At 44.7% G+C, this 12,043-nt stretch overlaps 1 protein-coding gene across 3 annotated transcripts in view; it reads right to left on the bottom strand.

The window, feature by feature from the left end:
• LOC121276928 (arrestin domain-containing protein 3-like) overlaps positions 1-11,781 on the bottom strand; it is a 71,308-nt gene extending 59,527 nt beyond the window's left edge. For all 3 annotated transcript variants that reach the window (XR_005942757.1, XM_041185614.1, XM_041185613.1), the window contains exon 1: positions 11,406-11,781. Coding sequence is in view for 2 of the 3 variants with exons in the window: in XM_041185614.1 (XP_041041548.1) it covers positions 11,406-11,670 (265 nt within the window). In the remaining variant the exon portion in view is untranslated. The remainder of the gene's footprint in view (positions 1-11,405) is intronic.
• Positions 11,782-12,043: the final 262 nt, after the last annotated feature.

Raw genomic sequence — 12,043 nt, 5'->3', positions numbered from 1 at the left:
CTCGTAGTGCAGGTTCACTGGGGGACGCCAACCTCTTTTTATGGCACTAGGTGCTGTATTCTGGTAAGTTTAAGGGGTCCCAAAGCCACTTTGAGAAGCTATGGAGAGAAGGTAAGTAGGTGAGGGGGTACAGTGGCAGGTGAACGGGTGGGAGAGGTGGGTAAGGTGGCAAATGAATAGGTGAGCGATTGGGGTGTCAGGTGAGTGAGGGGCTGGTGGGGGTGGGTAGTCAGGTAAAAGGGGGTGTAGTCAAGGGTGGAGATGGGGATGGAGTCAGTAGTATACTTACCCAGGAGTTGGAACTGGTTTTAATCCTAACATTTCCTGGGTAACAATTTTGGTAAGTAATTTGGACCCATCCGAAGTCTCTGATTCTGAGTGTCGGAGGGTTCCGGATACAGGAGAATTGCACTTTGGAAGTCCAAACTTCCCAGGCAATTCCCACATAGTTAGTTTGTGCAGACTTCAGAAGGGTCCCCTAGCGCATTTGGGGGCGGGAGGGACGGGAAGAGAGGTTTGACCATCTGGAGGTCCAAAGTTCTGGACCAGGGTGATCAGTTTCAAGACAACCGCATTTAAAATTTTTTTTTGAAAATTCACCTTCGTACACTGACCTAGACAATCCTGGCCATGGTACACTATGGTAGCTCCTGCCATGGACTATCTTGAGCTGCAAAGGGACACTTGAGAAACTGCTTAAATAGAAATTATTGTGGAAAATTAGCTGGAGATTCGTGAACATCTTTGTGGTGGGCTCTGGGAAGTTGTAAAAATGTTGCTTAGTTCATTTAGGAAGACGTTCCTTTTAATATGTTGATTCTGTTTTGTGAGCAAGTTCTGAATGATGTGAATGTTTGATTGTACTGTAGCTAAAGGGTTAAGCGCTTGCCACAGAAAGCTGCTGCTTGCTGTTCTGGTACCAAAAATGGACCTTGGTGTCACGTGGACAGCAAACAGCACAAAAACAGGTAGGGATGAGCCTGGCGTAAAATGGCGAGGTCACATACGCAAGGGATCAGGTAGTCAAGTCCCACATAGCTGTTTGGGGAAGGGGGCTGGGGTCTTATGTACAAAATTCTACACAGGCAGACCTGGGGCGAATATAAAAGTAGGGATCTTGAGGATTCCGGCATATCGGTGGAGTTACAGAAGTGAAGACCCTGGAGACACCAAAAACAACAACGCCTGTGTCCAGGCTGCTTCAAGCAGTAAAGATCAAAAGCAGCTGCTCTACTATCGTCTATTGTTAAGTATTTCTGCCCAGTCATTTACTTAATAAATGCTGTTAACTTGCTGCACGGAAATCATTGTCTATTGCCTTTTGTCATGTCCCAAGAACTCAATTAAAGTCAGGGGACTTGGTGGCCTAGATGGCACAAGGCTAAAATCAACTTTGGCTTGTGGCAAATTATTAGACCTCGAGATGGCTGTCTGATCAATATCCACACTCAGCGGGAAAACCTGGAGACGAGGAGAGCAAAATAATTTTGCACACATACTTGATGTTTAGGTTCTCTAGAAAGTAATAACCTGTCTGCTAAGAGTACAGGTGTGATATATAAAGGTAAGATTGGTGAGGCATAAATACATAGCAAATTGAAGGCTAGGTCATTCGGCCCTCCAAGCCTGCTCCTCCGTTCAATATGATCATGGCTGATCCTTTATCTCAACACCAAACTCCTGCGCTCTCCCGACACCCCTTTACGCTTGTATGGAGGAAGTTTAGGTTCTGCTAATGATGACCATGAAACCATTGTCATAAAAACCCATCGGGTTCACTAATGTACTTTACGGAAGGAAATCTGCTATCTTTATCCGGTCTGGCCTACATGTGACTCCAGACTCACAGCAATGTGATTGACTGTTAACTGCCCTCTGAAATGGCCAAGCAAGCCATTCAGTTGCATCAAACCCAAATCACTACAAAGCAAAAAAGAATGAAATTGGACAGAGCCACTTGGCTTTGACCTAGGCCCTTGAAATCACAATAGCAGACCCAGCCCTGTAACCACCACAAAGTCCTCCCTACTAACATCTGGGGATGTGCCAAAATTGGGAGAGCTGTCCTACAGATCAGTCAAGCAACAGTCTGATATAATAATACTCATGGAATCATACCTTACAGACAACGTCCCAGGCACCACCATCACTGGGTATGTTCTGTTCCACTGACAGCACAGACTCACCAGAAGTGGTGGCACAGTAGTAACAGTTGGGAGGGAGGAGTTGCCATGGGAGTCTTCAACATCCACTCTGGACACCATAAAGTCTAATGGCATGAGGTAAAACACAGGCAAGGGAACCTCCTTCTGATTACCACGTACCATCCTCCCTCAGCTGCTGAATTTGTGCTCCTCCATGTTGAACACCACTTGGAGGAAGCACTGTGGACAGGTGGACAAGGTGGTAAAGAAAGCATATGGAATACTTTCTTTTATTCGACATGGTATCGAATACAAAAGCAAGGATGTAATGATGGAACTGATTAGGCCACAGCTGGAATTTTGTGTACAGTTCTGGTCACCACATTACAGGAAGGACATAATTGCTCTGGAGAGAGTGCAGAGAAAATTTACAAGAATGTTTCCAGGGCTTGAAAACTACTGCTATGAGGAAAGTTTGGATAGGCTAGGGTTGTTTTCCTTAGAACAGAAGAGGCTAAGGGATGACATAATTGAGGTGTACAAAATTATGAGGGGCCTAGATAGGGTAGACAGTAAAGACTTGTTTCCCTTGGCTGAGGGGTCAATTACCAGGGGGTATAGATTTAAGGTGATTGATAGAAGGATTAGAGGGGACATGAAGAAAAGCTTTTTCTCACAGTGGGTGGTGGGCGTCTGGAATTCACTGCCTAAATTGGTGGTTGAGGCTGAAACGCTCAACCCATTTAAAAAGGTACTTGTATCTGCATCTGAAGCGCTGTAATCTGCAAGGCTACGGACCAGGTGCTGGAAAGTGGGATTAAAATGAGCGGCTAGTTTCTTTTTCTGGCTAGCACAGGCATGATGGGCTGAATGGCCTCTTTCTGCACCGTAACTTTTCTATGGTCTATTGTTACCACCCACCGTCCCCCCTCAGCTAATGAATCCATACTTCACATTGAACACCGCTTGGAGGAAGCACTGAGGGTGGCAAGGACACAGAAGATTATCTGGGTGGGGGACTTTAATGTCCATCACCAAGAATGGTTCGGAAGCACCATTACAGACCTAGCCCTAAAGGACATAGCTGCTAAACTGGGTCTGTGACAGCTGGTGAGGGAACGAAGAGGGAAAAAACCTACATTACCTCATCCTCACCAATCCACCTGTCACAGATGCATCTGTCCATGACAGTGACCACCACACTGTCCGTGTGGAGGTGAACTCCCGTCTTCACATTGAGGGTACCCTCCATTGTGTTGTGTGGCATTACCTCATCCTCACCAATCCACCTGTCACAGATGCCTCTGTCCATGACAGTGACCACCACACTGTCCGTGTGGAGGTGAATTCCCGTCTTCACATTGAGGGTACCCTCCATTGTGTTGTGTGGCATTACCACCATGCTAACTGGGATAGATGTCACGAACCACAATGTGACACGAGTGCAGGGAAAACAGCTGATTGGGGAGTAAGATTTGAGAGTATTTCTTGTCTTTAAAAGTAAAAGTAGATGTAAGGTCTTTGGTTTGTGTTTAGGATTCTAGTCTTTTTTTCTGTCTTTTTCTTAAAAATAGCTTGTTAAGTATAAGATTGATACCGGTGTAAAAAATTAATTACAATAAATTGTAAAGAGCAGGGATATTAGAGTAATTAATTAATAAATTAAATAAAATACGATAGTGATGGCTGGACGGGTGATGTGTTGTTGCTACTGCAGCATGTGGGGTCTGCTGGACACCAAGGTAATCCAGAGCAAACACATCTGTAGTAAGTGTTTGCAGCTCGAGGAACTTTGGACCGAAGTTGTGGAGCTGGAGTCTGAGCATCAGATATTGTGCCGCATCAGGGTCAAGGAGTTAAAGTCAAGGAGTTAAATGCATGGCTCAATAATTGGTGTGGGAGGAATGGGTTTCAGTTCATGGAGCACTGGCACCAGTACTGGGATAGAGGGGAGCTGTTCTGGTGGGGTAGGCTTCACTTGAACCATGCTGGGACCAGTGTCCTAGCAAATCGAATATCTAGGGCTATAGGGGCAGCTTTAAACTTAATAGATGGGAGGTGGTGGTGGTGGTGGTGGGGGGTGGGCAGAGGGGTGGTTCTGGAGAGGGGATACAAGGCAAAAAGCATATGGCAGCATTGTTGGGCAGCTAATTAGGTAATGTTACCCAGAGTGGGACAGGAAGGGACAGTGTACACAAACATAAAAAAAAGCAGCAAATAAGGTCAAGGGGGAAAAATGGTAAAAAGGCAAAAATGAATGGCTGTTTACTTAAATGCATGTAACGTTTAGAACAAAATAAATTAATTAAACAGCACAAATAGAAGCTCTTGGTATGATCTTATAGTCATTACAGATACATGCTTACAAGGAGATCAAAGCTGGAAACTAAATATTCAGGGGTATGTGACTTTTTGAAAGGACAGGCAGGTAGGAAAGGGTGGTGGGGTAGCTTTGTTAATACAAGATGGAATAAGTACGATAGCAAGAACTGATCTTGGATCAGATGATGTAAAATCCATATGAGTGGAGGTAAGAAATAACAAGGGGAAGATGACACTGGTGGGAGTAGTCTATAGGCCCCCTAATAGTAAGTATACTGTAGGATAGAGAATATATCAGGAGATAATAAGGGCATGTAAAAAAGGCAGTACATTATCATGGGTGACTTTAATCTTCATGTACATTGGGAAAATCGAAGTGGCAGAAATAGACATCAGGAAAAACTTGTAGTGTGTATACAGAACAGGTTCTGAGAACAATATGTTGTGGATCCTACCAGGGATCAGGCTATTTTGGATCTGGTAATGTGTAATGACACGAGTTTAATAAATGATCTCATAGTAAAAGATCCCCTAGGAAACAGTGACCATAATGTGGTAGAATTTAGCATTCATTTTGAGAGTGAGAAACTTGGGTTAGAAACAACTGTGCTAAACATAAAAACGGGTTATTAGAAAGCAATGAGCGTAGAGTTGGCTGGTGTGGACTGGGAAAGGAGTTTAGCAGAAAAGACAGTTGATGAACAATGGCAGATGTTTAAGAAAATAGTTCATGACGCACAAAGATATATTCCAGTGACGAAGAAGGATTCTAGGAAGGGGATAAACCAATCATGGTTAACCAATGAAGTTAGGATAGTAAAATTGAAAGAAAAAGCATACAATATGGCAAAGATTAGTGGTAAACCAGAGGATTGGGAAAGTTTTAAAAACCAACAAAAGATTACAAAAATAAAAAGGGAGAAAATAAACTTTGAGGGTAAACTAGCAAGTAATATAAAAATGGACAGGAAGAGCTTCTTTAAATATATAAAAAGGAAGAGAGAGGCCAAACGGAACATAGGCCCCTTAGAAAACGAGGTTGGGGAAATAATAATGGGGAATCAGGAAATAGCAGAGGAGTTGAATAAATACTTTGCATCATCATCATGGTCGAAGACACTAATAGTATTCCAAAAATACTAAATAATCAAGGGGCAAAGGGGGGCAAGGGGGGGAGGGGGGGGTGCGGAGGAAATAAATACAATAACTATCATTAGAGAAAAAGTACCAGGGAAACTAATGGGGCGAAAAGCCGATAAGTCCCCTGGACCTGATGAGTTGCATCTTGGGATATTAAAGGAAGTAGCTACAGAGACAGTGGATGCACTGGTAGTAATCTTCCAAGAATCCTTAGATTCTGGAAAAGACCCAGAGGATTGGAAAACTGCCAATGTAACACCCTTATTCAAAAAGGGAGGGTAACAAAAAACAGGTAACTATAGGCCAGTTAGCTTAACATCTGTCATTGGGAAAACGTTAGAGTCTATTATAAAAGGATGTAATAGTAGAACATTTAGAAATACATAATATAATCAAGCAGTGTCAGCATGGCTTCATGAAGGGGAAATCATGCCTGGAGCCATAATTAATTACAATATATATTAATGACTTGGGTAAGGAAAGGGAATGTAATATCACCAAGTTTGCAGATGATACAAAAATAGTTGGGAGCACAAGTGGTGAGGGTGACACGGAGAGGGATATAGATAGCTTAAGTGAATGGGCAAAAACTTGGCAGATGGAATATAGTATGGAATAATGTGAGGCTATGCACTTTGGCAATAAGGATAGAGAAGCTGAATATTATTTAAATGGAGAAAGACTGCAGGAACCTACAGCACAGAGGGATTTGGGGGTCTTTGTGCGTGAATCACAAAAAGCTAGTATACAATTCAGCAGGTTATAAGAAGGAAAATGCAAAACAAAAACAGGATTACCTGGAAAAACTCAGCGGGTCTGCAGCATCGACGGAGAAGAAAAGAGTTGACGTTTCGAGTCCTCATGTCCCTTCAACAGAACTGAAGTTTCTTATGAGGAGAGGTTGTGTAAGTTGGGCCTGTATTCACTGGAGTTTAGAAAAATGAGAGCGACCTTATTGAATCATATAAGATTCTTACGGGACTTGACAGGGTAGATGCTGAGAGGTCGTTTCCCATTGTGGATGAGTCTAGGGCCAGAGGGCATAATCTCAGAGTAAGGGGTCACCCATTTAAGGCAGATGAGGAGGAATTTCTTCTTTCAGAGGGTAGTGAATCCTTGGAATTCCTTACCACAGAGGGCTGTAGAGGCTGGGTCGTTAAGTATATTCAAGGCTGAGATGGACATATTTTTAATCAGTAAAGGAACCAAAGGTTATGGGGAAAAGGCAGGAAAGTGGAGTTGAGAATTATCAAATCAGCCATGATCTCATTGAAGGGCAGAGCAGACTCGAAGGGCCAAATAGCCTACTTCTGCTCCTACATCTTATGGTCTTATAGATTTCGAATAGATTTAACAACTCAAAATTAGGCATTCATGAGGTGCTGAGGGCCATCAGCAGCAGCAGAATTGTATTCAACCACAATCTGTAACCTCATGGCCCAGCATATCCCCCAAACCACCATTACAATCAAGCTGGGGGAATCAATCCTATTTCAATGAAGAGTGCAGGAGGGCATACCAAAAAAATGAGTCAGCCTGGTGAAGCTATAACACAAGATGATTGCACGCCAAACAGCAGAAGCAACATGTAATAGCCAGAGTTTAGTAATTCCACAATCAATGGATCAGATTTAAGCTCTGCAGTCCTGCCACCCCCAGTCATGAATGGCTGTTGACAATGAACCAACCTACTGGAGGAAGAGGCTCCACAAATATCCCCATCCTCAATGATGGGGGAGCCCAGTGCAAAAGACAAGTCTGAAGCAGTTGCAACCCTATTCAGCCAGAAGTGTGGAGTGGACGATCCATCTCGCTCTCCTCCCAAAGTCACCAGCATCACAGGTGTCGGTCTTCAGCCAATTCAAACATCTCTACATTTCAAAAAACAGCTGAAGACACTGGATGGATATTGCAAAGGCTATTGGCCATGACAACGTTCCAGCAATAGTACTGAAGGCCTGTGCCCCAGAACTTGCCACGCCCCTAGCCAAGCTGCAAAACTGGCATCTAACCAGCAATGTGGAAAATTGCCCAGGTATGTCCTGTTCACAAAAAGCAAGACAAATCCAACCCAGTCAATTACCGCCGGATCAATCTACTCTCGATCAGCAAAGAAATGGAAGTGTCATCAACAGTGTTATCAAGCGGCTTTACTCAGCAATAAACTGCTCACGGATCCTCAGTTTGGGTTCTGCAAGGCCCACTCAGCTCCTGACCTCATTACACTCTTGGTCTAAACATGTACAAAAGAGCTAAGCTCAAGAAGTGAGATGAGAGCGAGGTCAGCTTGAGATTAAGGCAGCATTTGACCGAGAGTAGCATTAAGGACCCCTAGCAAAATCTGTAGCTAATGGGAATCAAGGAGAACACTCTCCACTGGTTGGAGTCATACCGAGCACAAAGGAGGTGGCTGTGGTTGCTGGAGGTCAATTATTTCAGTTCTGGGGTATTACTACAGGAGTTCCTCAGGATAGTGTCATAGGCTCAACCATCTTCAGCTGTTTTATCAATGACCTCCCCTCCATAAGATCAGAAGTGGGGATGTTCGCAGATGATTGCCAAATGTTCAGCACCATTCATGACTTCTCAGATACTGAAGAAGTCCACGCCCAAATGCAGCAAGACCTGGACAACATTCAGGCTTGAGCTGATGTGTGGCATAAATCTTACTTGACACTTAAGTGTCAGACAATGACCATCTGCAACAAGAGAATCCAGCAATCTCCCCTTAATGTTCAATGGCATTACCATTGCTGAATCCCCCACTATTAACATCAGGGGTGAGGGGGTCACCACTGACCAGAAACAGAACTGGGCCATCCATATAAATACTGTGGCTACAAGAGCAGGTCACAGGCTGGGAATTCTGCAGAGAGCGCCCCACTTCCTGACCCCCTAAAGCTACCATCTACCAAGCTAAAGTCATCCAGAACAAAGCAGCCTGCTTGATTGCCATCCCATCCGCCATTTTCAACATTCATGCCCTCCACGACTAACACATAGTGACAGCAGTACGTACCATCTACAAGGTGAACTGCAGCAACTCATCACAGCTCCTGCAATAACACATTCTAAACCTGTGATCCCCATCACCAAAGTAGGACAAGGGCAGCAGATGCATAGGAACAATAACACCTGCAAGCTTCCCTCCAAGCCACACAACATCCTGACTTGGAAATATATTGTCGTTCTTTCACTGTCACTGGGTCAAAACCCTTGGATTCCCTCCCTAACAGCACTGTGGATGTACGAAACCACATGGACTGCACCAGTTCAAGAGGTTAGCACCACACCACCTTCTCAACGGCAATTAAGAATGGGCAATAAATGCTAGCCTTGCCAGTGATGCCCACATCCCATGAATAAGTAGAAACAAAACAAAGGCATAGTAAAGTACTCTGAGAAGGTAACTAATTTTATCCAGGATGAGTTGACCAAAAAAAAAGCAGACAAGGTGATTAAACTGATAAAGTATGTGGCTTTTTATTGTGCGAAATGATGAGTATAGTAAGAAAAAAAGAGAATGAATGGTTCAGCACAATCATTTGCTGTTTTACAACAGAGTACGATGACACTGCAGATGTGAAGGGCAACACACGAGCTACAAAGGACCAGTCTCAAAAGCAGTGTCAAAGGGAAAACTTAACCCTTAAACAGGACGTGGCGCATACAAGGAGTGCAAAGTGATGGCACTCAATGCTGACCTTATAGAAAGCTGCACACAAAGATCTAGCAGTAACTGTAGTTTGGATTTCATATTTGCCAGCTATAGGGAATTTTCAGCGTTCCACAACAGGGATGTCATCAAGCAGGATAAACAGCTAATCACATTGCAGAATTGTGACAGACAGCAAAGTACTGATTATCGTCCATTTTTTATACTTGTACAAAAATCGAAATCAAAATTGGGACATACATATGAGGCTAAGATCAAAGTTGAGATATCAAACAAATTTGTGGAATTTTTTTTTGATCATAATGGAGAGATCTGAAATTCTACAAATATAAAATACGTTTTTCATGGCCAAAGAAGTTTCCCAGCAGCAACTGTGATTTAATGCACTGTTTTAAACCCAGTTATATCTCATTCAATAAGGCACTACTCTGTTATAAAAGCAAAAAACTGCAGATGCTGGAAATCCAAAACAAAAACAGTAACAGAAATACCCGGAAAAACTCAGCAGGTCTGGCAGCATCGGCGGAGGAGAGCACAGTTGAGGACTCAAAACATCAACTGTGCTCTACTCTGCCGATGCTGCCAGACCTGAGTTTTTCCAGGCACTACTCTGTAATCTTCATGCAAAAGCCCTTCAAAATCAATGTAAAATTGCAAGTTGACATCATCCGATGTCTCAGTTTTCATCTGGGAGAACATTTGACATTTGACCCTGTAACAGAGCAGAGATTCACTGGCAGCAGCCAGTGAATTTTCCTATTTAACTGCAGATGTGTGGGCCCATAACTTCTGCACTCCCCAGCATCAGATTTGGGGGGGTACCCCAAAAACGCGCTGCGGAATCCCTTTGGCAAGCTGCCAGTGCTAACTTCCTCCGGACGACTGTCCTGCACTAGGAACCATCCAAAAATGCGATTTAAACGGAAACTTTGAAGGTTCTGCCGGGGTTATCTCAATGGTTACCCAGAAAAAGTTAGAAGAATTAAAACCTCTTCTAACTTCTCGGTAACTATTGTAAAGACCCAGACCGACCCCACAGGTCTCTCCCACACGCTCGCCACCCCCCCCCCCCCACCCACCCGACCTCCGACAACCCCACTTCCCTACCCTCCAACCTGACCTCCCCACCTCCCTACCCCCCCCACCCGACCTCCGACAATCCCACCTCCCTACCCTCCTCCCCTCCGACTTCAGACGCCACCCGCTCCGACACTGGACTATGGCCCCGCCCCTGACCTCGGATCCCCATCCCCTCCAACCTCGGACCCAGACGCCCTCCAGCCTTGGACACCCCGACCTCTGATCGCCCTCAACTCTGGACTCACCCCCCCCCCCACCCCCCAAACCAAACCCCCCACCCTGACTGAACCCAATTTTGGAACGCCCCGCACCCCGACCTCAGAACGCCCTCACTTCCCCCCACCAACCTCCAGTCTCCCCCCCCTCCCCGACCCAAGCCAACCTCTGAACACCCCTGCCCAAACTGACCCAACCTCAGAATGCCCCCCCACCCAGGACACACCACCCCGACATAATCTCGGACCCCCCTCTCCCGACCCGACTGATCTCCCAGTCATCCCCCCCGACACTCACCCACTCACCTAACATGATTAAGCTTCAACCAGATTTTGCAACTTTAGTTGTTATAATGGGAATATGCAGAAGGAATATCCGGAACATGTGTAAAGTTGGAGCTGGTTAAATGTTGTCAACATGGAGCCATAGGAGTTATACACCCTTTCGGGTGGAAACAGGCCCTTCGGCCCATCGTGCCCATGCCAGCCATCAAGCATCTATCTATTCTAATCCGATTTTCCAGCATTTAGCCCGTAGCCCTGAATGCTATAGCGTTTCAAGTGCCAATCTAAATACTTAAGTATTATCTCAATCTGTTTCGCATTTGCAAAAACTTTAAAAAACGCAGTCGAAGCAAAAAAGCGTTGGAAATACGTCAGCATTGCTGAAACGCTGGGTATTTCCAGCACTGCTTATTTTTTTATAGTAAAAATGCGTTGTTGCCGAGAGTACTTCCAGACTTCGTGTTTCCCAGGTTCATCGCAGTAATGGCAGGCGGGACTACATGCAATGTCACAAAAAATTGTTTGGAAAGGAGCCACACTTACCGACTCCGATTAGTAGGTACTTGTGCTCGAAGTATCTGATCTGCTGAGAGTAGCGTCGAGTATTGGAATTGGAACCCGATGTGTGTCTCTCCGTCCAGTGAACATAAGCTTGTCCTTTGGCGTGAATTTTAAGAGCTTTCACCTCGATCTGAGCATTAACCTGCACAACAATTCGGCCAGAGACCCATTCCCCGCCGGTGTAGGTAGGGACTGTGTTGTCAACAGCGCGGTCATAGAGTATTGTAAAACTCTCCACTTTCCCCATCGCTGCGGCCGATGTGCTGAGATTTAAATTGAGACCATTTTCTCTGCCCTCGGTAAAATATCAGGCGGGCTTGGGATAATCAGAGATCCATTTTTGTTTTGATCGAGCGGAAGACACACCCATCATCCTGTTTGGAATTGTATATAATGAACAACCCACGGGTTCGTGGGGCGTGAGCTCACTGCTTCAGTTCTGAGAAACTGGCAAGACAGATTTATTGTGTGGTTTCACAAAACACACGCACTTTGATTCATAGTGATTCAAACTCACTGAAAGGAAATCAAAACAGCGATATATTTGCATGCTGTTTAATTTTATGACACCCCTTCTGTTTCAAGGGGGAAGGTTAAATTGTCCATTCATTGTATTATAA

This window comes from Carcharodon carcharias, chromosome 4 (assembly GCF_017639515.1).
Source record: "Carcharodon carcharias isolate sCarCar2 chromosome 4, sCarCar2.pri, whole genome shotgun sequence".
NCBI classification, from domain to species: Eukaryota; Metazoa; Chordata; class Chondrichthyes; order Lamniformes; family Lamnidae; genus Carcharodon; species Carcharodon carcharias.
Note: the sequence above shows the minus strand (reverse complement) of the source record. Positions and strands in the feature narration are given on the sequence as shown.